The sequence below is a fragment of the Typopeltis vanoorti genome, chromosome 5 (assembly GCF_054136105.1).
Source record: "Typopeltis vanoorti isolate ZY-2024b chromosome 5, IOZ_Tvanoo_1.0, whole genome shotgun sequence".
NCBI lineage: Eukaryota > Metazoa > Arthropoda > Arachnida > Uropygi > Thelyphonidae > Typopeltis > Typopeltis vanoorti.
Window position 1 is genome coordinate 119,352,021 of NC_143553.1, and position 27,319 is coordinate 119,379,339.

At 36.2% G+C, this 27,319-nt stretch overlaps 1 protein-coding gene across 2 annotated transcripts in view; it reads left to right on the forward strand.

The window, feature by feature from the left end:
- Positions 1 to 27,319, forward strand: part of LOC150106757 (ankyrin repeat and SAM domain-containing protein 3-like) — a 204,436-nt gene that overhangs the window by 172,080 nt on the left and 5,037 nt on the right. For both annotated transcript variants that reach the window (XM_090393314.1, XM_090393315.1), the window contains exons 10-11: positions 1,007 to 1,148; positions 25,102 to 25,232. In XM_090393314.1, coding sequence (XP_090249440.1) covers positions 1,007 to 1,148; positions 25,102 to 25,232 — 273 coding nt within the window. The remainder of the gene's footprint in view (positions 1 to 1,006; positions 1,149 to 25,101; positions 25,233 to 27,319) is intronic.

Below are 27,319 nucleotides of genomic sequence, written 5' to 3' on the forward strand. Positions count from 1 at the left end.
AGCTAATTTAGTGTATTTTCTCTCTTATTCCATATAAATTTATTCAGTTGACTTTGTACCATACCAGCTTTGTTGACTCTGTTGTCTATTTCCATATTTAATTTACCATCTTCACTAAAAATCATGCCTAAGTAACTGAAATGTTTTACTTGTTCTATAGGTTCCCCATTTACGATGCAGTTGAAATTTTCAATGTATCTGCTTATATTCATTGTCTTTATCTTATTATTGCTGATTTTCATACTGAATTTATTACAACAGTTATTCACTTTAGTCAGGGAATCTTGCAGACTTGTGCTGGATTTATTCATTGATATCAGGTTTAATACTGCTATCCTTCATAATGTGATCCATGTAAATAATGAATAACAATGGGGATAATGTACATCCGTGTCTGACACCAGATTTAACATCAAACCATCTTCCTGTACGTCAATTCTAAGTGCTGACTAAGTATTGGTTGATATAATGTCCCATTGAGACCATATAACTGTAGCATTTTGAATAGCTTTTCTCTTGGTACCTTGTCCACATTTAACTGTCTACAAATAAGTCAGTTATCTGCTTTGAGAAAGTAGTACCAGCCTGGTTGGGTAATTAAATAAATCCCATTGTACCTTGGATATTTGAAATCTGTAGGTGGTAGACTGTTTTTATTGCTCAGTGTAAGACTACCACCTTGTTATTGGAGTCCTGAAATGTTGTGAGAAAAATGTCCCATGCTTAGTCTTTAAAGGAAACTAGACTGTGATCCCCGGCTTAACCAGAATATACAATAATTTTGCTTTCATGATTGTTTCCCATGGCATATGTTGCTTGACAGATGGTAGTCAGTTGAGAATCAGGTTACTGCATTCTAGTAAATGCAGAGAACTACATTTACCAGAATTGTATGATTTTTTTTTTTTTTTTTGCCCCAACTTGGTAAAGCATAACATACAATTGGTTTGTTCATATTTTGATGGCATGTTATAATTTTTTAAAAATGTTTTGTTTTGTATTAAAGCTTGCTTGGGCCACGTAGAAAGATGACAACTGCCATTGCTCGGTGGCATCATAATGCTCCACTTCCTGGAAACTCTTTAGAACAAACCTTTGCCAACAAGATTCAATTGGAAAAGGAAATGCTTCAGAAACAACTATCAGAGGTCAGTATTCGTTCATTGTTTGGTTGATTCAGATTCTTTTCATTTTCATAAGATTTTTCATTAGGCTAGTTTTTAGAAAAGAAATGGTATTGAGATGCAGCTATAATTACACATACAGTTGAACCGAAAACGAGCTATTAATAGAAAGGAATTAATCTGAGACCACACAAGTTCAGACATCTTATTTTTCTGTTAAAGGTGTCATATACACTTTATTATTTGCATTCATCTCTGTTCATTGAGTAAGAATATAGCAGGATTTTCATATATGATTGATTGGGTGCACCTGATCTTACATAGTAGACAATTTCTTTTAATCTGCAGTCTGTCATTGATAAAAATATACAATGCCAGATATAACTGATTTGATCTTTTTCTGTAAATGAAAATCATTTAATTAACTTATTACTGATTGTTGGAAATATTTAAAAGCATTCTTGAAAGCACAGAATTGTATTCTCTAAATACAGTTTTGTGATTTCAAAATTCTTTTAAATATATCAATTATAGAAATCTATAATTTCTATTTACAGTGTCATTATTTTGTTCATATCTTAATTTTTAGTAATATGAACTAAAGTGGTTTTTTTTTTTAAAGCTTTCTCATGAAGAAATAAACTTAACACCTTATTCAGTCCTTTATCTCCTGTTTCAGAACTGAACAGAAAAAGAGCAGAATAAGGCTTTAATTGTGTAAAACCACAGTTTTATGAAAAACTGTTGTTTTACAATTCTTGTAGTAGTCCTTCATTCCACAATACTGTGTATATAGCACCTCCACAGTGGTTTGAAGAATACAATATACAACATCTGTGTGAAATAAAATGGCTTTATTAGAAGATGAGTTATACTCGCATATGAATGTAACAGATTTTTTTTGTAGCAACTCAAGTTTTTCATCCCACAAAACACAGCAAGAGAGCACATACATACACTCAGTATTGGGACATACAGTGGGTCAATAAGGGATCTTCCTGAAACTAGCAGTGTGTGATTTTGAGGGATTGGGGGCACCTCAGTCTAGCAGTCACTCAGGGTACAATTTAGATTTGCAGTCTGCCTTGGCAATGGATTCAGAACAATTGACTTAATCTACACACACAGACTGGGATTAGCACTCCCAGAACCACAACTTTTTGTGTGCATACTCTACACCTAAAGGGAGTCATATATTTTGTCACATTAAATTAAAAGTACAATATTCTTAGCTGAAGCAATATCTGCCAATGTTATAGCATTTTGGTTTTATTAAAATATCAGCATGATGCCACAGGCATAACATGAACACATAAGTGAACATGGATAATAAGCAGGTGACTTGCTTAGGAATTGTACTATTTTCTGATAAATATATTATGAATATTATAATTTGCATTAAGCTAGTCTCTCTCTAATTTACACACGCATGTGTAGAGAGAGATAGTCTTTTATAAACTATTTCATTTTAAATTAATCCGTTATTTGTCACATTTTCAATATTGTCAGATGTTACAATTTGGTCTTACCCTACTTTTTGTCATTCTTTCATAAGACATCAATTTTTTTTAACCTTCCTTTCCTTCCTGTTCTATTTGTTCGATATCTAGTTTTCAGAGAGGGTTCCAGCTTACCCATGGCTAATAATAATGTACTGTATGTTTACAGAATTTCATGAATGGGATTCGCATTAAAAGTGACCACATCACCTTAGATTAGTTCAGCACACACATTCTTGAATGCTAATAATGTCCTTTTTATATATCTTTATTTGTAATGAACATAAGCAAAACTGTGCTTTCTATTCTCTTAGATCTGTAAGTTAACATTGTGTTTAATACATTCTTTTATACTGCTAACTTGGTAACTAATTTCTTCTATTCCATGTCAGTTTATTACTACATCCCTATCATTTCAACTTAGGTGATTCTGTTTTCTATTCCCATATTTAATTTGCCATCTTTACTTAAAATTGTGCCTAAATGCCAAAATGTTTTACTTGTTCTATAGATTTTTCATTAAGTACTGTTTATTAATTCCTACCTATTTTCATAGATATCTATTTATTGCTGATTTTTGTATGAAATTTGTTAAAGTAATTATCTCATTTTCATTTTCCTTTTACCCTCTTTTACCTTGCGGTGTCGAGGGTTTATTAATCATCGGACCTCAAACCGTTCAAGGGATAAGATGGTCAGCCCTACGTCCTGGTGCATCCTATGTCCTGTAGTGTTAAGTTCTCAAGGCTGGTTTGCCTGCTTTGTGGGATGAAAAACCCCATGATAAATTGGGGGGAAAAACCATACTGTCCACGCCCAAGACCGGCTAACGTGGCTCTGGCTGAGGAAGATTCTTTAGCTCCCCACGTCACCAACGGGAATCGAATCTAGGACACTCCTTCCCTAGGAAGGAGTGTCCTAGACTAGGCATATGGTTGCGAAACGCACAGCCACTAGGCTAACCGTGCGGGCTAAAGTAATTATTAATGTGATTAATGAATCCTGAAGATTTTTACTGACTGTTTTCTAATTGGACAATGAACTTTGAAGGGATGAAAGTTGTTAAGGTCGGGAGTCTTGTAATTGTGTTGCTGAGCTGGGCCGTATGGTGAATGCATCATTTACATCATGCATCCCTTCTTAGACACATCTTGGACATCTCTTGTATTATACATCTTGTATTATAAAAACCCTACCAGACAGGGCATTACATTTGCAGCAGTTTAGAGAAAAGGAGTGAAGATCTTACACCTCAGTCTTTATACCCAGAAAAAGATCATTAAAAAAAGGATAGTAAACATCATAAACATCTCACTAAACAGAAAAAAAAAAAATAGAGAGGAATATAGATGGACGGTATTACTCCCTTACAGGTGATTCATTGTGGGAAAACATCTAGGATACTGTCAAAGCATAAAAGTAGCTTTCTCTTTGGTAAACAAGATCTCAAGTTTCTTTGTCCTTCAAAACCTTCCCATTGACCACTTAAAAAAAGTTGGGACAAGATGAGTTATTCATGTGGAACTTGCTATGAACAAACAGGCTAGTCAGAAGATATACATATCAAAACACATCTTGATGTGGAGAAAAAAAAATAAACATATCAGGATTACCAGAACATGCAACAGAAAAATAAAATAATATGCCGGCATGCAGGAAATATTAATTACAATTTCTTTGTCAGAGTCATTAGAAATGTTTAAAAATTAGTGTAACAAAAAAGTAGTGTATGATCCTATATTTACATCAGAAACCTGGCACAAACAGATCTTGGACCATTCAGTGCATCATAATACAATATGAATTGCATGTGCAATATTTGTTAATCTATTTCCCATATTCTGTATTACTAATACCATTAGTTTGTTTGTTGCAAAACTCAGTCTAATATCCGTTTAATTTATTTCACTCTCCTGAAATGGAATGTACATAAAACCAGTAGAAGTCATCATCATCTTCCTTATACCCTCTTTTACCTTGCGGTGTCGAGGGTCCATTGATCATCGGACCTCACTCCGTTTACAGGATAAGGTGGTCAGCCTTATGCCCCAGTGTATCCTATGGCCTGTAGTTTTGAGTTCTCAAGGCCAGTTTGCCTGCATTGCGGGATGAAAAACCCCAGAATAAACTGGGGAAAAAACCCTGCTGTCCACGCCCAAGACTGGCTAACTTGGCTATGGCTGAGGAAGATCCTTCAGCTCCTCACGTCACCGACGTGAATCGAACCTAGGACACTCCTTCCCCAGGCATATGGTTGCAAAGCGCATAGCCACTAGGCTAACTGCGCGGACCAGTAGAAGTTAAAACTTAAATTGTTCAACAAATAGTATTCATGTGACATATATACCTGAGATAAACATTTTAAAATGTTTCCCAATCCACAGAAGTCTCTGAAGCAAGAAACAAACAAGCGAGTTATCCATTCTCATATGGAGGTGGAAGGGTTGTTCCTTTCTCAGAAACTTATATCCCACAAGACATGGGGACCAACCAGAACACATGGAATTAACAGACATAATAAATGGCCTCAGTTTTAGTTGCTTTGATCTTAATTTCAAACAACTCTTGTTACTTTATATGCCTTTTCCAGATCAACAAAATTTATAGATATTCTTATATTCTCATGATTTCTTGACCATTTGTCTTAAAATAATCTCTATTTGGTCTGAACCCAGTACCCCCCCCCCCAGGTTTCTCATCTTTCTCTCTTAGCCTCTTCTCAGCATAAATTATACCTGGAACAGCTGGTAAGCAATTTCTTACATTCAGTCCATTTCCCTTTTCATGGATGGCCCAAGCACCTTTTTATCATGAATTCCACTGCAATCATCTGAAACTCATCCCCTTGCATATGCACCAGTTCTGAATTATTATTACGGGCAACTCCAGGGAGTCATTAGACTCATCGAGGGAGGCCCCAAATCATATTCATCACAACTATTCGACATTCATACAGTATCTATCATACCTCGCCTTAAACTCATTCACTGTCACAGCATCCACCACAGACTCAGGGAGCGCATTCCACTCATTCACTACTCTAAAAGTAAAGAACCCAGCTCTAACACCTTTACTAACCACACTTTTGCCCAGTTTCCATGGATGTCCCCTAGTCCTCCCACAACCAGCCCTGTTCTAAAAAATATCTTCTGAATTAATTTTATAGAAACCCTTCAGTAATTTGAATGCCTCAATCATATCTCCCCTCCTCCGCCTATCAACCAATTTTTGCAACCCACAAATCCTCAACATGTTCTCATAAGGTTCATTCCACAGACCTGCTATCATCTTGGTCACTCGTCTCTGGATCCTCTCCACCTCCTCCCCATCAAGAAGAAACCTAGGTGACCAAATCTGGGCACAGTAGTCGAGATGAGGTCTTATCAAGGCTCGGTACAGAGGAACAATAACCTGCTTGTCAACGTATTCTTCAGCAACCAAGTGATTTGATGAGCTGATTTGGCCACTTTTGCAATGTGTCCCCTAAATTTCAATTCCTTATCCACCAACACTCCTAAATCTCGTGCCTCATCAATTTCCTGGAGCACGGTTCCACCAATGCAGTAAACTGCCGCCAATCTTTTCACCCCAAAATGCAGAACCTTACATTTTGCCACATTAAATTGACATCCATTCTCCTTAGCCCAGACCTCCAATCTATCCAAATCATCCTGCAAAATTTTGACGTCATCTGCATTCACTATTGCCCTACCCAACTTCGCATCATCCGCAAACAAATGAACTGTTCCTCTCAGATCCTTTCCTATATCATTTATGAACAAATTAAACAGCAGTGGTCCAAGAACAGATCCTTGTGCCACACCACTAGTCACAGCCCGTCTTGTGGACTCTACTCCTGAGTAAACCACTCTGATATCTCTCCGTCAACCACCCTCCTATCCATGTCACCAACCCTATGTCCATCCCCATATGCTGCAATTTACTGATTAGAATTCCATGTGGTATCCTGTCAAAGGCCTTAGCAAGGTCCAGTAGAATCACTGTAAACCCATTACCCTTATCCAGTTCGGCCATCACTGTGTTATAATACGTGAGCAAGTTACTGAGGCATGACCTACCCTTCACAAAACCATGCTGTCCCCGATACAGTATCCCATTTTCTTCTATCCAATCTTGTATTTTCCTCTTGACTATTTTCTCTAAGACCTTGATAATGATTCCTGTTATGCTGATTGGCTGGTAATTTTCAACAGCAGCCTTGGAACCACCTTTGTGCAGCGGAACTATTTTCCCCTCTTTCCACCCCCTTGGGACTGACCCAGTCCTGAGGCTCAAATTAAACAAAATGGTCAAGGGCACTGACAATTCTTTAGCAGCTTCACGTACGACACGAGCTGGTATACCATCCAATCCCACAGATGTATTGACATTGAGGTTCTGTAATAGAACTAGTTACCTCTACTTCATTCATCACAATTCCAGTATAAGCTGTTGTTTCTTCCATTCCTGCAAAGTGACCACCTGGATGATATACTCTTGCAAAGTGCTCGCTCAGTAATTCCACAATATCGACTGATTCGGTTACCTCCCTACCCTCAGCATTTTTTAAGATCATTCTACCATGAGCATTTTTCCTTTTACTTGCAACATATTGAAAAAACTGTTTGGGATTCTCTTTAGCCTGCATGGCCAATTTCCTTTCGTAATCTGCTTTTGCTTTTCTTACCATCCTTGTTATCATCCTGGCCTGAGCTTTATGCTGTTCCTGCACCTGATGGTCACCCTTCTCCTTAAATTCCCTCCACAATTATTTCTTTTTTTGCAGCTCAAGCTTAATAGTGTTATTCATCCATTTAACCCCTACTTGATTTATTATTCGGACTCTTGGTATACAGTCAACCATTGCCTCCTGCAAACAGTTCTTAACCACCTCCCATGCACTATCAACATCCAGCCCTTTCAGTTTTACATGCCATGGCATTGAGCCAAGCACACACCTAAGCTTGTCATACTTACCAGCCCAGTAATTCCACATGTACCCTGTCTTAATTGTAAATTCGACTCCTTTAGCCACCTCCCAAGTCATGACCTTATGGTCACTCTCACCAATTGGTGGCAACATGGTCATGTTCGTTACAGCCACATTCTCAGTTGCAATTACTAGGTCCAGCACTCTCAGCCCCCTGGTATTTTCCACTACATGTTGCCGTAGATAGTTGTCCCTTAATAACTGCATAAAATCCAATTCCTTCCTCCCATGTGCCCTCTCCTCTTTCCAGTCAATGTTACCATAATTGAACTCACCCATAATAATTACCCTCCTTCCACTCATTTCTTCTATTTGCTTATGCATACTATCCCCACCATCTATTCCATCACCTGGTCTATAGCAGCACCCAATTGTATATTTTGTTCTGCTAGATTCTATCTCACACCAAACAGCCTCAAATGTGCTTTTTTTGCCCATCCTGCAGTTCAACTTCTATACTCCTTGGCTGTAGCTCATCAGCTATCATCAATAACACTCCTCCCCCCTTTTTATTCACCCTGTCACTCCTGAACACGCTATACCCGTCGCATTCAATCCCACTAGCTTTATCATCTTCTGTCAACCATGTTTCACTAATACCAACAACCATTATACAGCAAAGCCACTGTGGACTTCTTGTGAACCTGCCTATTTCAGGTTGAATGTCATACATTCCAGCTGCACTTGAAATTTATAACAGCATTTTCTAACTGAAATACTAAAATATACTTGCTGTATTCTTCTTGGAAAAAAAAAAATGTGCAGTAAATCGTGGATTAGTCTTTGCATTTTGTACTGTGGTGCTATTCTTGCACTTTACCATGATTCTGCATGAATTTTGTTGGCCTCTGAACTTTGAACACAGCATAGGAATGTTATCAAGGAACTCCACAATCAGGGACTCATCGTGGGAAGCCACATATCACTTATACCAACTATCTTCCCCCCTCCCTTTTTTTTTAATGCATTAACATTATCTGCTTTCCACTTCTTAAGGAAAACTATTACAGTCATGCACTATAATGGCTTTCCTTCACATCTAAACTCCTTTCTTGACTCTTGACTGCATTCATTCCCAACTTCCATAGATGCCTTCTCATCTTTTCCACACTCTCCATAAAATGAAAAATTCCATCTTCTTTCTTAGCCTGTGCAGTTTGTTCAGAATTGTTTGTCTTTATATCATATTACCCTTTATCCTGTTTGCAGTCCACAAATTCTCAATCTCCCTTCTAATTTGTATTTCACAATCCCAATATCTTTAACACTCCTTTGCATCTACATTACCTTAGAAAACATAGAATCAGATCTGTGCACAATAATCAAGGTGAAGTCAAATTAAGGCCTTGTACAGATAGAATGACTTCCTTATTCTTATGTCAGTGTTTTGGCATTGCAGATTATCCTCTGAGTTGCATTTACACTTTTTATATCCAAACGTCAACTTCCTATATTTATTTATTTCGTGTACGAACTACAGAAAAGGTAAGAGCATGCATATAAATGATTAAATGCATACATTAAAAGAATAGGGATTAAAAGCATACATTAAAAAACAAAATGCCACTTGCATGAAAAATTAAGCAAAAACATAAAATGTTAAATTTCACTCATCCAGTGACTAATATACTTTAAAGCTGTTTCATTACACTGCATTAAATCTTCTCGAGTACATATATAATGTCTATTAAGCAGCATTGCAGAAGATGATCCATGATTTGTGCTTCACCACATGAGGCAACTGTCGTTGTCTGTGTAGCCCCATTTGGCCATATTCTGCTTTGATCTGCCCATTCCAGAATGAAGTCTATTCAATGTCTTCCATCTTTGCCAGTCAAGATGTGTTTCCACAATTTTGGCCACACTAGTGGCCAAAATTGTGGAAACCTTTTGGAAAGCGTATTTTTGAGGTTTGATGGCTCATAACACCAATTTTTTATTGGTTTAATACCATAAAATTATATATCAACGGAAAGATAATTTAATCAAGAATGTAATGTAACAAAGCTCGTTCAATTATCTGTATTCTATGAAAATTTATAGCCAAATAACGGAAAAAAGAAGCACAACTTGCTTAGGTTGATATGAAGTAGCTTTCATTCATTTAAATGTAGCCAATGAGCATGAATGTTTACAGAGCCAATCAGGTGTCATCTTGTTTTGGCAATGAGCCAATAAGGTGACAGTAGGATTCAGCTATTGATGTCATGTATTGGAGCTGAGAGGAGGATATTTGTCAGTGTGTTATATGATTGCTATCAGGTTGGTTGTTTTTTTTGTGTTCTTTCATTTAGTGAGCTTGTAAAATGTAATAAAATTAAAGAAATGGCAAAAACAGTTGATTGGTCACCCAGAAAGCAATGTAAAATAGTATTATTAAGTGAACAAGGCTACAGTTATGAAGAAATTAGAAGAAAAATTGGTGGAAACCTAACGAAAGGTGGCATTTCTACATTTTTGAAGAAGTATAAGGAGACTCAGTCACGACAAAACCAGGCTGGTAAAGGTGCACAACAGCAAGTGATGATAGAAGAATTGAAAGACTGTGCCTACGTGACAGAAGAAAATTATCTGGGTGTATACAAGATGAAATGGCGCAATACAATGTGAAGTTGAGTGCAAGGACTATTCGAAGCAGACTGCAGGAATTTGGTCTAAATGCTAGAATTCCAAGAAAAAAGCCATTATCTCTCAAGCAAAGGTTGAAAAGATTAAACTGGGCTAAAACCCATGTTAACTGGATAGCGGAACAATGGGACTGTTATTTGGAGTGATGAGACCAAAATCTCTGTTTGGTAGTGATGGCAGAAAATACGTATGGAGAAGAATCAGAGAAGATTTGCATCCTGATTGCATTACACCTACCGTGAAACACCCACGTAGTGTTATGATCTGGGGTTATATGACATCAAAAGGTGTGGGCAGAATTTGTGATTAATGGGAATATAAATGCCCAAAAATACATAAATGAAATACTTGAGCCCAAACTGAAGCTTTCCACATGTGATCTTTTCCAAGATAATGAAGCATTTATATTTCAACAGGATTCAGCTCCTGTCATGTTGCTGCTGTGTGCATAAAGTGGTTTCAAGATAATCATATTCCACTGCTGGAATGGTCTGGGAATAGCCCAGACCTTAACCCAATCGAAAATCTATGGAGCCGACTAAAGAAACTTGTTAGTCAGAAGCAACCTACCAATAAAACCCGATTAATAGAAGCAATAATTCAATCTTGGTTTCACATTATAACAGCTGCAGAACTAAAAAAACTTGGTTCACTCCATGGGAAAATCTTTGTAAGGCCGTAATTAACTCTAAAGGTTACCCAACTAAGTATTAACTCACATTGTGAGAATTTTTGTATATCATTTTTTTATGTGTTCCACTTTTCTTCTTTATAACTGCTGTTCTAATAAAAAAATCCTTTATAAAAGTTATTGCATTACATTCTTGATTAAATTATCTTTCCATTGATATATAATTTTATGGTATTACTCCAAAAAAAAGTGGTGTAATGAGCCATCAAACCTCAGAAATACACTTTTTCCAAAAGGTTTCCACAATTTTGGCCACTAGTGTAAGCTGGAAGGAAGAGATTTGTTTAAGTTCAGAGCCTCTGGAGATTGTTCTTGCCACATTCTTTCATGGAATCAACCAATGGTTCCACTGAGTGAATAAAACTTTTCCTTGATCTTAGCCTCTTATGTATTGCAACATGTCCATACAAAGGATGCCGTTCATCATTTAGTTGTTGTTTCCACTCATATCTACTGTGTAGTCCTTCTGATGTGAGGAGGTGCAATACCAGAAAGTGAGTATAGATGGTCAATTTTTGTAGGCTTAAGACAGCTGGTAATGTGCTAACATGTTTCATTAAGAACCTTATCAATAATTTTGACATTTGATGATCTTATCCAAACAGGGCTAGCATACTTGGCTGTCGAAAAGCAGATTGCCAGTGCAGAGGTGTGCAGTACTTGTGGATTTGCACCCCACTGAGATGTTAATCAGCAGAATATTATTATGTGTTTGAATTTTAGCTGCTGTCTTCTCTATGTGTCGCTTATAATTTAGGGTCCTATCTAGTGTAACACCTAGGTAATTTGGATAATTGACCAGTTTCAGACCATTCCATTCTATATTCAACTCTCTTCTTGCCTTCCTATTATTGAGATGGAAATGACACAATTGGGTTTTACTGGAATTTTGGTTTCAGTTGGTTTTCCTTATAGTAAACTGTAAGGGTTTCTAGCTCTTGTGTGAGCTAGAAATGCTTCTCAATGTCATCAAAAGATTTTGCTTGATAAGCTATTGCCCGGTCATCTGCATATAAGAAGGTTCTTGACCTTGGGTTTATAGGTTGGTCATTAGTGTATGTGTATATATATATATATATATATATATATATATATATTGAAGAGGAGGGGAGATAGCACACTTCCCTGAGGTAGACCATTTTTCTGGATATGTCATCTGCCCTTTTTTCCTTGAAAATCAACGAAGAATTTCCTGCTGAACAGGAGCAACCTAAATATCTCCACTAATCGATAGCTGTTTGTCATGCTGTAAATTTTGACTGTAAGCTTTCTAAGATTTAGTGTCATATGCTGCTGTCAAATCTATAAATACAGCTCCTATCTAACCCCATTTCAAAGCCGTCTTCAATAAACTGCATTAAGTTCAATACTTGTCCAGTGCATGATCTTCATGGTATAAATCCTGCCTGTTCTTTTATCAGCACTCATTTCTGATATCATCTATACTGGTAGCTTTTTCTGGTTTTAAGGCTGTTAGGGCATTTTCTAGTTCCTCTTTAGTAAATGGTGCTTCAAAGAGATTATTTTCTGAATCCCTAACTTTTTTAATATTATCTTTAGGTATTTTTCCTTCGGTACTCGGTTTACCATTCAGAGATAACTGAGTTGCAATTTAGTTTGCATTTATATTAACTTTGGTTGCTGCTGTTGTGTGGGCACCAGATAATTTTTTGAGTAAGAACTAGGCTTTCCTGCTACTGTGCTTCATATCTAAGCTTTTAATTTTCTCTGCCCATTGTTGAGATCTTTTTTCAGACAGTGCTGCTATAAGTTCCTCTCCTGCATCAATTATTTCTGATGAAAGTCGATCTTTATCATATAGGTCAGAATATGTTTCATATATTTCCATGTTGTGCTCTGTAAAACCTGGAATGTAACATGTTCTACAACCTCTTGGAATGTGCCTGGTAGCAGACCATCTAATAGCTTTCCATAATTTTCTGGTCTGTGTAAAATGTTGGTCAGGTTTATGTCTAATTCTCTTGAGAACTGTTCACAGTTAACTTTTTTAAAATTAAATTGTCTTCTAAGTGGGATCTCCTTAAATCGGACTGGTGGGAAAACTTGCAGCATTATTAGTCTATGTTATGAATTTGGAATTGGTGCAAGTACCTGTTTAGTGCACAGATTAGCTATTCTATTACTAATGTTAAACTGTGAATGAAATTATTTTGTATGTTTTGTTCTTCATTCACATTTAACATAATCTACCATATACTGAGCAAGACTTGTTTATATATTATTTGTTAGTCCCTTGCTTAGGATTTATTATTCATGTAATTTTCCTTGAAGTTCTGATAATAATTAGAAAATTAATCAAAGATATAATAATAGTATTAGACTATGTATTTAAATATTATTAAGTTTATTTTATTTATTGCTATGTTAATATTATAAGAATTTGTATTTATCATTTTTTACTGCGTAATAATTGAAATGTAAATATTCTCTATTTATTCCTACTTGTAGAAGTTTATCATTATGTAATAACTCAATTTTATTATATTTTTGTTTGGTTGTCATGGAGACGTATGTAAGAGAGCGAGCGCGAGTTTGGAATAGTACGTGAGGGAGAAAAGCTGAAAGTTGAGTTAAAGAGAGAGCACGAGAAAAATTTAGGCAGGAAGAATGGATATAAAAAGGAAGAACGCTGAAAATATAGATTAGAGAGAGAGAGAGAGGATTGGCATTCGGTTGGAATCAGAGGATATTCTAATTCAGCATTCAGGGAATCAGAGTGCGGTAATAGTGAGTTGGCGAATCACTCAAGTAGCTAAGTCAAGTCTACTAGTCAAGAAGCGGTTAGCTAATAAGTTGTAGAATAACAATTATAGCTATGGAAAACAGCTGAGAGACTATTAAATAGACTAGCGATGCTTGAGTTGAGATATAATTTCAGCGCCAACCTTTCAAGGACATACGGAACCTTGAAGCAAAGCACGGAGTTACTGGAGAATAGTAGATACTGTAAAGTTGAAGTTTAAGGGTAGCTGTGTATAAGATTATAGTGCCTAAAGAATTAATTGAATGCAGGAAGAATGAACAACTGTGCATATAAAACCTCAAGTTAAGAATTATTGTGTGTTGCCTTAACTCATGAGTGATCAGTAGTACTTCATGCAAGAACGTTTGTTTATGTGTATTGTGACCGATGATTAATTCAGTTATTGCTTAGAAGATTTATTTTAATGAGTGCCGTATACTGCTCAAAGTGTTTACAGTTATAAAAAATGTTTGTGTGTAAGTTTATGAAGAAAGAAGATTATCGGTAAGATTATTCCAACCTTTAATATTTCTATACAGAGAAGTGTGTGTGTTTCATCCTAGAATTTCCTTATGCTAACAGTAACCATTGCGGAAATTAGCTGAAGTGTAAATTTAAAAGTGTTTGTTTGTGAAGAGGTGTTACTGCAATTTTTGTCGTATTTGTAACTTAAGGAACTGTGAGAAGACTGTATTAAAGAGATAACAGAATTACCATTGTATGAGTTGTATGGTTGAATTTATCTGAGGAGTTAAAATGTTTGTGATATCTTAATTACTGATTTGAATTTAAGTGTAAAATTTGTGATTCTAAATTAAATGTTTGTTTTTGTTTATCTAAAGTTGTATTTTGCCTGAATCTCTTTTACTGCACCATTCATAAAATATTCGAGCCAAAGCGTGAGTGATAAATAAGTCAAATATACTCGGCCAGTATATATAATAACAACATATAAAGGAAAGGTAGTTAAGAGTTGGTTTTTCTTCAATTCTTGAACTAATTCAGATATAGAGTGGCGCAGTCTATAAATATAAATTTTCTCTATATTTGAATTAGAAACCAACTAGCAACTTATCAATTAGTTAAGAACATCATAATAATAATCATGTCGGATCTAAAGTATAGATTGAGAAGAAGTAGGATCCAACACTAACAAATCCAAGGTCTGGGTTATAATCTCTTTTCCATCTTCCACTGTTAAATGATGATGGCTGTTTAGGATCGTGTATAAGATTCATTTGATTACTTTCAGCCCACTGTTTAACTAACTCTCCATCCTCATTTGTTTCACTATAACTCCACTGTGTGCTATGACTGTTTCGCCTATAATAATAGCAGATTTCCTTTGTGTCAAGTACTGGGACATTTCAAAAGCAAAGGTTATACGAGGTGGTTTATATACTGAGAAAACACCGATGTTATCCTGATCTATTCCAAGAATTTGTGTTAGTTTGGTTTGTGATTAGGCATCCTGTAACCTGGAGCTTTTACTGAGAAATTTGAAGAGCAGAATTATACACAGAACCAGTACCAGTGGAGAGTGAAGTGAGGTGGGCACTGCAACAGATATCCAGTAAGAAAGCACCAGGAGGAGATGGAATACCCATTGAGCTGCTCAAAGCCCTGGGAGAAGATGCAGTTAAAATTTAACAGCTCTATGTCAGCAAATTTGGATCACAACTACATGGCCTAGGGAATGGAAAAAATCAGTTTATATACCTTTATTGAAGAAAGGCAATTCAAGAGAGTGCAAAAATTACAGAACTATAGCATTGATTTCTCATGCAAGATCATTCAGAAAAGACTGGGACCATTCATGAAGAGAAATGCCAGATGAACAGGCAAGATTTTGAAAAGGCAGAGGAACAAGAGATCAAATCGCCAATAAGATGGATAATAGAAAGAGCACAGGAATATCACAAGAATGTCTACCTTTGTTTCCTTGACTATAGCAAGGAATGTGTTAAGAACAATGGGAGTCCCAGAGCATTTCATTATCCTTCTGAGGAACCTTTATTATGAACAAGAAGCTACTGTCCAAACAGATCTTGGAGAAACTGAGTATTTCACAATGGGTAAAGGGGTGCGACAGGGATGTATTTTATCTCCATACCTGTTTAACTTGTACAGCGAATACATTTTAAGAATGGCAGGGCTGGAGGAGTCTTCAGTTGGAATTAAAATTGGTGGAAAAAATATTAATAATTTGAGGTATGCGGATGATACCACCTTGCTAGTAGAATGCAAAGATTTGAAGGAACTTATTATGAAAGTTAAAGAAGAAAGTGCTAAATATGGTCTTAAACTTAACCTCAAAAAGACAAAAGTTATGACAACATGTGAACTTAATGATTTTGAAGTAGATGGGGAGAAAATGGAAGCAGTTAACAATTTTGTGTTCCTAGGATCCTGAATTGATAAAGATGGTTATTGTACCAAAGAAGTTAGAAGATTATTACTTGGAAAAAAAGCAATGACAAATTTAAGCAAGATCTTTAAAGATAAAGATATTAGCCTCACAACAAAAATCAGAATCGTGAAAGCAATGGTATTTCCTGTGGTGCTGTATGGATGTGAAAGTTGGACCCTAAGAAAGAGTGAAAGAAGGAAGCTAGATGCATTTGAATTATGGGTTTGGAGACGCTTACTAAGAATACCATGGACTGCAAAGCAAACCAATAAATCAGTGATAGACAGAATAAAGCCAGATTGCTCCCTTTAAGCTATGATCATCAAGCAAAAATTGTCATTACTTTGGACATATTATGCGAGCAAATGACAGTCTGGAGAAGATGATGATGCTTGCTAAAGTTGATGGAAGCAGGAGAAGAGGAAGACCAAGAATTAGATGGGTGGATGGAGTTAAAGAAGCAACTGGAGTGCGCTTGGAGGTTCTGAAAGACATGGTCAAGGACAGATCGGAATGGAGAGTGTATGTTCGTGGAGTTGCCACATCGAATCGGAAACGACTCATCCATCGAATTGATCAAAATGATCCATCGAATCGGAAACGACTCAATGGATCATAACACACAACCTGGAGCTGCTGCCAAGTGAAGATAGCAATTCCATACCTTTCATGTGGTATTTCTTTTATAAGTTTCATTCCAGCAATTTTAGGTCTGGCTTGTTGAGGTTTTTGTTCTTTACACATTTTTGCAATAAGATCTTCTTTTACAGAGGAGAGGCCCTCTGTATTGGAGCTCCTGCCAAGTGAAGATAGCAATTCCATACCTTTCATGTGGTATTTCTTTTATAAGTTTCATTCCAGCAATTTTAGGTCTGGCTTGTTGAGGTTTTTGTTCTTTACACATTTTTGCAATAAGATCTTCTTTTACAGAGGAGAGGCCCTCTGTATTGTGTAAGATGATTGCCAGGGTTGTTTCCCATAAGGGCCATTGAGGTTTAGTCATTGTGTCTCTGATAAAGAAGTTGATAGTCGCACTATAAAACTGTAGAAAACTATAGAAGACTGTATTGCACTATGCTATACTGTAGATCGCTGGTAGCAGAATTCGCAGCTTGTAAGCAATCCGACGCGGATCTTGACTTGAACGCTTCTGCTATGACCCCCACTTCCTATATTAACACTTCAAGATTCCTAGCCTAATCAGTTTCTTCTAGCATAATCCTGCCAATATAAATAGACCATTGGATATCTCACCACACACCAAAGTGGATAATTTTACATTTATTACTGAACTTTTATTGAACTAACAGCTCTTTTCACATGCCACAGTTCCATCCTATTTAAATCATTCTGGAAGTTTGGCCAAGTAGTTTATTGTATACACTCTCCAACCAGCAGGCAGGTTTGAATCAAATCCCATCATGGAAATGAATGTTTGTGATTGTCTTTAGGTGAGAGAATAATTTCATTGCCTAGTGTGAGACCATCACCCCACTTAGTTTGGAGCCCTGAAGCAGCTTGAAAAAGTTCCATGTTTCATCTCCAGAGCATGGAACAATATGAAAATTGCATATTTTCTTTTAATTGCTGATTTTATATGAAATCTATTACAGCAGTTATTCAATCTAGTTAGAGAGAGAGAATGTTGCAAACTTGTACTATATGTATTTAGAAGCATAACATCTACAGTTTTAATATTAGGTCTAATGCCACGTTTCTTTCATAACGTGATCTACATAGATAATGTACACACCTTGTCTCTCACACACCTTTAACATCAAACCATTTTCCTCTACCTCCAGTTCTAATTGCTGACTTTACAACTGGGGTGCTTAAGGGTCAAAGCTGTATAACTGGGAGGAGACCTCCATATGTAGCCTTTTAAGGAATATAGAGAACTGACCAGTGCTTCTGATCCTCACCTTCTCATGGTGCACCCTGTTAGGTATCTCTACCTGGATACTCAATGAACGAGGATGGGCTGGCAGTTTGGGATTTGGTTGACCAAATTGTATTTTTATTGGTTTAAACCACAATATAAAATAATGGTGCAGCATGACAGAATTTCATGCTGGATGGGGGCATCACTCGGTTAAACAAGGCCCCACCCCCCCATTGTTTTCACCAGGGCGAACAGCAAAGTCAGTTACTGGAACAAATCCTGAAACACACCCCAACTCAACATCACCAGAGTTCAAGATGGTACTGTTAACATAAGAAGCCTGAATAGCAAAGAAATGGAGCTAGCTGAGGAATTGGATAAGTACCAGATCGACATAATAGGGTGTGACTGAAACGAAAAAGACAAAAACTGGTGAGATCTTTCTGAGCAATAAATACAAAATGTTATATTCAGGCAATGACAATCAAGGAAAAGGAGTAGCTACAGTATTCAACACAAAATATGAGGCTAATGTTGAATGGCAGGCAATATCATGTAGAGTGATGTGGGCAAACATCAGAATGGGGATCTGGACAATGAGACTTATTTGTACCTATGGTCCCATAGAAGATTCTACTAAGGTAGAAATGGAGGAATTCTTTAAGGCTTAAGAGAAAGCAACTGGCACAATGAGAAAGGAAAAGTTGGCACTTATTGGGGATCTAAATAGCATAGTAGGAAACGATTGTCAGACATACAAAAATATTTTGGGAAAACTTGGAGAAAAGAGCAAAGCTAATAATAATGGCAAATATATGTTGGATTTCTGCTCAGGACGTGGACTAGTTATTACTAACACAATGTTCCAACATAAAAATGTGCACAATTTCATGTGGAGAGAAGAGGCAAGGAATAAGAAGTCTCATTGATTATGTTATTGTTGCTAGCAATGTTTTCTCACTGGTGCTGGACACTAGAGTGTACAGAGGATTTGAAATTGGAACTGATCACCGTTTAGTCTTAAGCAGGATAAACTTGAATTTCGTATTGAAAAGAAGAACATGTAAGAAAGTTTTTAAGTGAATAGAAGTTGAGCAGCTCTCAGATATGAATTGTAGACTAAAATACACAAAGATTATTGAAGAAAAAATGAAAGAGTTTGAGCCAAACTCTTTCATTTTTTGGAGATTCAGTAGCAAGCCCTGAAGAAAACATTGATTGTGTCAGCCAGAGGCTGGTGGTGAGGTTGTCTGCAAGGGTAGAAAAATCAGAGTGCCATGGTGGACACAGGAAGTTAGAGGCAGTGAAGGAAAAGAAGAAAGCATATTTGTCAAAAGTTTCTGACAAATGAGTCAGCTTGTGCTCTTAGAGAATACAGAGACAAATGTAAGAAAGCTAAACACTGTAAAACTAGCTAACAAAAGTGATGGGTACCCTTTGGTAAGAACATAGAAAATAAATATTAAGAAGGTGGCAAGATATTCTGAAAGATGTTGAAAAAGCTCAGAAATGGAGGAAAGAGTGCTGTAAAAGGAATTAGAGATAATAATGGTGACATGAAAACCGGAGGGAAAAAAAAAAACACTCAACAGGCAAGAAATCAGGAATACATATCCATACTTGAAGTAGAAAAAGCCATCAAAATCCTGTGGAAAGGCAGCTGGATTAGATGATATTCCACCATGGTCCTGAAATATGGGTATATGAAAGTCTTACAGTGGCTCCACTGCATAGTTAGAAGGCCTGGACAGAGGGATGAATTCCAGATGATTGGAGTAAAGCTCTCATATCCATATATGGAAATCCATATATAGAAAGGAAAATAAAACTGAATATGAGAATTACAGATCGTATTTCCCTATTGGATGTTCCTGGTAAAATTTATGCACATATACTTCAGAAATGGTTATGACAAATTGTGGAAGGGAAGCTTGGTGAAGAACAAGTTAGATTCAGGCCAAATAGAGGCTGTCAGGATCAGATTTTCACTTCTCAACAAATAGTTGAGAAATCATGGGAATATAACAAAGATCAGTATTTAAGTTTTGTAGATCTGGAAAAGGTATATGACAAGGTGTCAAGAGAAAAGCTATTCAAAACGTTACAGTTGTACAGTGTCAGTGGGGCATTATATCAAGTAATAGTCTTTATTTGAGTTGTAAGTCAGCAGTTAGAATTGAAGGAATTACAGTAAGATGGTTTAATGTTGAATCTAGTGTAAGACAAGGGTGTACATTATCTCCTGTGTTGTTCATTATCTATATGGATCACATTATGAAGGAAAGTAGTATTAAACTGATATCAAAATTGGAAATGATAATCTCAGCTCTTTACTTTATGTGGATGATGTTATACTTCTAAATAAATCTGGTACAAGTCTACAAGATTTCCTAACTAAATTGAATAACAGTTGGTAATAGATATGGTATGAAGGTCAGCAATAACAAGACAAAGGCAATGAAAATAGGCAGAAGCATTGAAAATATCAATTGCATTGTGAACGAATAACCTATAGAACAAGCTACTTAGGCATGATATTATGGAAATAGATAACAGAATCAACAAAGCTGGTATGGTAGGAAGTCAAGTGAATAAATTAATGTGGAATAAGAGAGAAAATAGTCAAACACTAAATTAGCTATATACAAGACATTGTTCAGGCCAATATTAACTTATGGATCTGAGAGCTGGGTTAGAAATAAAACACTTGACCAAAGACACTACTAGAGACTGCAGATATATGAGTCCTGAGAAAGATTAGGGGCATGAGCATATGGTAACAATGGCAATATCACATTAAAAACGAGGATATTATGAAAGAACTTGACATTGATGGCAATCAGGAATGTGTTAGTAGAGCTAATTTCAGGTGTATGGTCACTTAAACAGAATGTGAGAGGAAAGATTAGCAAAATCAGTGTTCTCTGCTAGGTTGGCAGGAAAAAGACCCAGAGGAGGACCAAGATATAGGTTGATTGATACAGTAAAAAGTGCCTTAGAAGACAGAAATATAAGATCTGATAATGTTAGTCTTTGACAGGTAACAGATTGATTTGAAGGAAAATTGTGGATAGGAAGTTAGTGGTGATGTTAGTTTTTCATGTAGTACTGTCATATCCTGTACACCCCTTGAAAGTAATATCCTGTACACCCCTTGATCAGGAAGTTGATGATGACTTTACAACTAAAGTATACCAGTTTACAACTCGTAGACTCGAGTAAGTTTACCATTTAACCATGAATGTAGCATTTTGAATTTTTTTTTTTTTTTTTTTTTTAATACTTTGTCTCATGATCGACAAAACCCTTTCCAGATCTATGAAACTCGGATCCTTGTTTCTCAACCAAAATGTGATACTACAAACCTGTATTTGGCCTGAATCCAGCTGTTTTATTTTATTTAAAAAAAAGTTTTTGATGAGCTGATAAATTTATGGGAAAAACATACTTTTGTTCGATTCTTTGAGTCTTTTTAAAGGGACTTGCCAATAAAAATTGAACATATACTTCATTTCTTAAGTGATTCTAGAAATAAGTGAAGAGTATGTGCATATGTATTAAGAAAGAACTCATGATTTCATTATATATTTGAAAGATAGTAGCATCAGCCTGGCTTCATGTTAATTGGAAAATTTGCACCTGTGGCATTTAGAATCTGAATCTTAAATGCCTGTTAGTAAAATTTTACTCTGGCATTCTGACTCATTACTGCTGCTTTCTCCAGTAAGGAGAGTAAATGACTTCTAGCTTTTGTTCTACTATGTTATGCATTAACAACTCCATATCCTGATTGAGAATATTGATCATTCAACCTTGATCTGAGAGGTGGAATCTTCCATTAAGAAATATGTCAAACTACAATGCTGGTGATTGTGACGAATAATGAAGGAGCTAGAAGGACCATAAGAAACTGCAAGGGAAGTTTATTAGCAGTGCACAGGAAATCATTTGGATGAATGGGGGAAAGATTATCAAACTACATATCCATGGTCAGGAGGATAAAGTCGAAGTCAAAAGAAATGAGTAGCATGATCAAGGAAATTTTGAAAAAAAAAAAATTGTTCTGGAAGAGAATATAGAGATTTTATCAGCAAGGCAGTGAAAAAGTTCTTTCAGTACATAGTGAGTAAAAGGAAGAATTATTATGAAAGGAAAACTTGAATGAATGCAGATGGTAGGGAGGTGTCAGAAGCAGAAGAAATAGTTTGATTACTGAGTGATAACTTTGAATGTGTGTTTCTTCCAGATGGAAATATGAAGTAACTGATATGACATGGTCTGATTGAGAATTATCAATGATTGGAAAATGTTTAGGATCTTAAGAAATGTGTGAATATAACCATAGAATTGGATTAGCCTCTGTATTAAAATATAGTGAAAAAGAAATGGTGGTTTCTCAGCCACATTGTATGATTTAAGCCTCTGGGTGCTGGTAGGATCCCAAGGGAGCAGAAAGACAATATAGTTCTATGCATAAACAAGGCTTTAGGACAGAGTTAGAAAATTATAGTCCAGTTAGAATCTGAAGAGTTGGTGCTGGTTAAGGTGTATCAGAAGAGTTTTAAGGAAAGAATTCAAGAATCGGAATGATACCTTGTGGGGGGGAATAGCGTGGCTTTGGGTAGAGACTTTGTGACATTTGATAATAGATAAAGGAAATGGCTATACCGTGAAATATGAAAATTGGAATATCATGATTATGCTAGAATTTGCAAAGATATTTGATAGGATACTGCATGGAGCCTTAAGGTAAACGACGGAGTTGAACATAAAATTGGTGATATAAATAAACAGATAACTGATGGTCTGGCATTAGAGTAGTACATAGTGAAGTAGAATCAGGGAGCAAATAGATGACCATTGGCTTGTAGATTGGCAAATAGATGACCCAATACTGTTTCCCCCTGTGCACAACCTCACCATTTAAGGAACATATCAGCAGATTACTTTTATCTACTTAATTACTCACCCACACATGGCACTGTTGTGTTATAGGTAGTGGTGAGCTATGGAAATTTTAACAAAGGGCTCGCATCGTCGAGCAAAAAAAAAAAAAAAAAAGAAGCCGTATTTCACACCAAAACTTTTATTAATACAGCTTGTGTACAAATTCCAATCAAAAAGTATGAGAGGACAATCAACCTCTAAAGGCTATCGTTTTTAAACAAATATTTCATGATCTAAACATGAAATATTTGCACACAATCAACTGTGTTAATTTATCTTACATAAGAAAAACATTTTTTAACTATCAAAATATAATAAGAATGAAATCTTTTATAAAACATTTGATTGGCTACTGGTTTTACCATATGATTGGCTACCAGAAGGGAGAAGGGTAAAGATAGTGCATGTACTTATTTTATTTTCAAACTTGGGTGCATTCGTTATAGGGGAGTTGAAACAATAATTCCAAATAATCTATACATTGCCAAATAGACTAATTTTTGTTAGGTTACCGTATGAGTTTGTTGCTTAATATGTTTCAAAAAAAAATTATTATTTTTTTTTTTTTTGAAAAAATAAGAAAGCAAACAAGAATAAGGGGCTTGCAAATTTCAGAAAAATTTCACAAAGGGCTCGCACGAGCCCCTTTATAAATCACCATTCGTTATAGGTCTTCTTACCTTTCATGTGTGGGCTTATTATTTAAAAATAAAAGGGGGGGGGGAATAATGGTTGTCCAGTTCATTCTGAGAGTAAGGTGATCGTTCACTCAAAAAAGACAAAGCTGTGTATTACATAACTGGTACTGGACTACTACAAGAAATTGAAGCTGGGGTTGGTAAACTTAGCTGAATGGTAGAGAGAACAAATTACAAAAGTATACAAAATATCTCAAAGAATCGTTTGGATGTTGAATTCATTTGAACATATTGACAAATAGGAATAAGGAAGTTTTTTTTTTTTTTGACCATATCTGGACAGTACATAGATTTAGTCGCTTTGATTTCTTGGGAATGAAGAAGTGCTAGAGTAATTCCAGAGACAAATTATGACAGGCCAATGGAAGGGCTCCTTGTTAGGATAGATTTGTGGAAAAGTGACTGTGATCAGGAACATGCAGGCAAAATTTTTCAGCACATGAGCATGAGGACTAGATTGGGGACAAACTGAGAAGTGGTTGACTACTTTGCCAGCAAATAAGTTTAAGAAATGGCATGATAATTTGTAAATAATGGTCATTGTGGACTTCCAGCGATAAGTCTTTACTCCATGGCAATGCCCATGTAATAAAAACAAAATATATAATTTTTTTTTATTGACATGACATGCAAAGAAATTTGTGTTATAAAAGATTCAAGTTATTTTAATGATGTGTGTAAAATATTTGACTTTGGCATGTTAAAGAAATTTATTCGTATATAGGTCATCCAAATAAAAACTGTATATTTGTGCCATTTGACCTAGAATAGTGGGATTTATTTTAAATCATATCTAATGATGACACATTTGTGATAAGATTACAATATATTAGGGGTGGGAATTATAATTTTTCTTGCTTGTGTTATTCATGATTTGTATATTTTAGCATGCTAGATGAACTCTAACAGATTAAAAGATTTTTAAATGATTCACTCAGTTTAGAAAAATAGAAAGCATTTTTTAAATAGATGGAATTGAGGAATGGGAAAAATACACGAGTATCAGATGTGGCAGTACTATGATAATTGTATGATGTAGTTTGATTATATCTAGTCTTATTTTTGCTGAAAAAGTAACTACTGATAATGTTTATCTTGATACACTTAAGATTTATTTCCTAAAAATAAGCACGCTGTCACATTTTGGGAAAACTTTACAGTTACTTTTTTTAATGTTGATTTAAAACAAAATAATTCCATGGCAGGTGTTATACTAGGACCACAAATAGGTGGAATCTTGAGGAGAAAGAAAAAACTTAACGTTGCATATGCAAACCTGCAGACTGTTCAAATTTTTATTGCAATGAAGATGTAAAATAATTTTTGTTTTCTGTTTTGGTGAAAAAATTTAATATGATAGAGGAAAATACATGCTATTTTTTATCAGCACCATTAAATAGTAGAGTCCAGTACCATCATTATTTTTTTAAGTGTATATTAACTTTCTATTAATTTATTTGTTATCCAGATTCATGCCCGGTTACTACAAGAAAAAGAAAAAAGCTTGTTTGCTGAAAAGTACTTTAGGGATACTCAGGATTTCATGGACAAACTTAAACGTGTTGCTCTGCATTTAAAAATTTTAGGGGATAGAATCAAGTAAGTTATTTTCAATAAATAATTATTATCATTAACCTTTTATAAATTTATTTTTTGTCAGTAGCACTCATTATATCAGCATGAGATTTCTGTAATTCTTCTATTATCTTCACCTTTCTCTTTTTAATGGAAGTTCTTGATGTTGATAGTGTTTATCTTCAACCTTTATAACCAACTTCCTGCATAGCTTGATATCTGGTTGTTGTGCCACCATCATAATGTGCATGTTTCAACAGTATGGATTTTGGTTTCCATACCCTCCCCCTCCCTAAACTGCATAGAAAGATTAAATTGCAAATTTACTATCATGTGCCTTTTGAAATAGCAAATTTACTATCCAAAGGTTGCTTATCAGAGCAAGTTGACTCACTCAAAGAGTTTTTTTATGTTGGGCCCATACACAGGAAGTTGGTTGGTCAACCTATAGTACATTAGTACTGGTGGGTTTGGAAAGGAGGAATTTGTTTACATTTGATTTGAATGACTTTCAGTTACAGCAGGTGGAAGACTGTTCCACAGTGCAGCAGTTGCAGGGATGAAGGAAGAGGAAAAGAAACTGGTTCTGTTTGTTTCTAGGTGTACTGTGAAGGGATGTTGTGCAGCATCTGCATGTGTTCCAATGAGCTTAGTACTCAGCAGGGGAATTATTGATGTTATTTCAGATGAGCATTTCCCATGGAAATATTTGTAGAATAAACATACTGAAGAGACCATATGTCTGCGTGAAAGTGGAAGGAGAGAGTTGGTAAGGGATGGATCATTCATAAGTCTAATTGCTCTCCTCTGTATTGAGTTGAGCATTTAGGGGCCCACCCCATATGTGGGAGCAGTATTCAATATTTGGGCGGATTTGTGACTTGTATAATGTTAATAGCTGTTCGTGGGTGAAGTAATGTCTTGAATGAAAGACAAATCCTAGTTTTTTTGAGGTTGAGGATGCAATGTTTAAGATATGTTTATGCCAGGAGAGGTTTGATGTGAGGGTGATTCCATGGAGTGAGATCTCAAACTCTATGGAAATTTGGGTATCATCAAAAAGGATACTAGGGAAAAATTGTTCTTTTTTATGGGAAATAGTACAGAACTGGATTTTATTGGCGTTGAAATTTATGAGGTTATCCGAACCCCATTGTAGGATGGCTTGGAGATCGGAGTTGAGGGTGGTGGTGGTTGATGTTCTGTAGATTGAGGTTGAGTTGTGTAGGGATAAGGCTTATCAAATGCAAGCGAGGAGTGTAGTGTGCTGTCGTCTGCAAAACTGTATTGGGTTGGAGGTCAATTGCAGTAGGTCATTGATATAAAGCAGGAAGAGGGTTGGTGAGAAGACAGAACCTTGTGTGACCCCAGCATTAATTGAGTAGTGAGAGAATAGAGTCCACCACCACACACATAGTGTGCGTCCGGACAGAAAACTGGCAATCCACCTACAGAAGTCCTGGGTCAGACCGAATGATGTTAGTTTGCCAAATAGGCCTTTGTGCCAGACCCAGTCAAAGGCTTTGGAGATATCTAATGCAACCACTTGAGATTCGCCAAACTTCTCCATAGCATTTGTCCAGAGATGGGCGATGTATGTGAGTAGATCTCCTGTTGATCGGCAGAATCCATACTGGCAGTCATTTATTTGGTGAGTGTCTTCAAGATAGTGTAGGAGTTATGAAATGATGATTTTTTCCATTCCCTTTGACAGGACTGAGGTATGCGAGATAGGGCAGCAATTGGCTGGCAGTGACTTGTCACCCTTCTTGGGAATGGCTGAATATAGGCCAATTTCCAGTTTGTGGGGTAGATTCCAGTGGTGTAGGAGAGTATATATAGGTGACATAGGATGGGGTCAGTTCTGGAGCACAAACTTTCAGAACAATTGGGGGAATGCCATCAGGGCCAGGAGCCTTTTTTGTGTCTAATTTGGACAGCATTTTTCTGATCTCATCCTGGCAAAAGGATATAGGGGCATTGTATGTTGGGTGTCTGGAATGGTTGGGGGACATTTACCATCATCAGTTATGCATGCATCTGAAGCAAAGTATGAGGCGAGAAGATTGGCTTTTTCTGGGGTGATGATGCAGTAGAGCCATCAGGGTGTG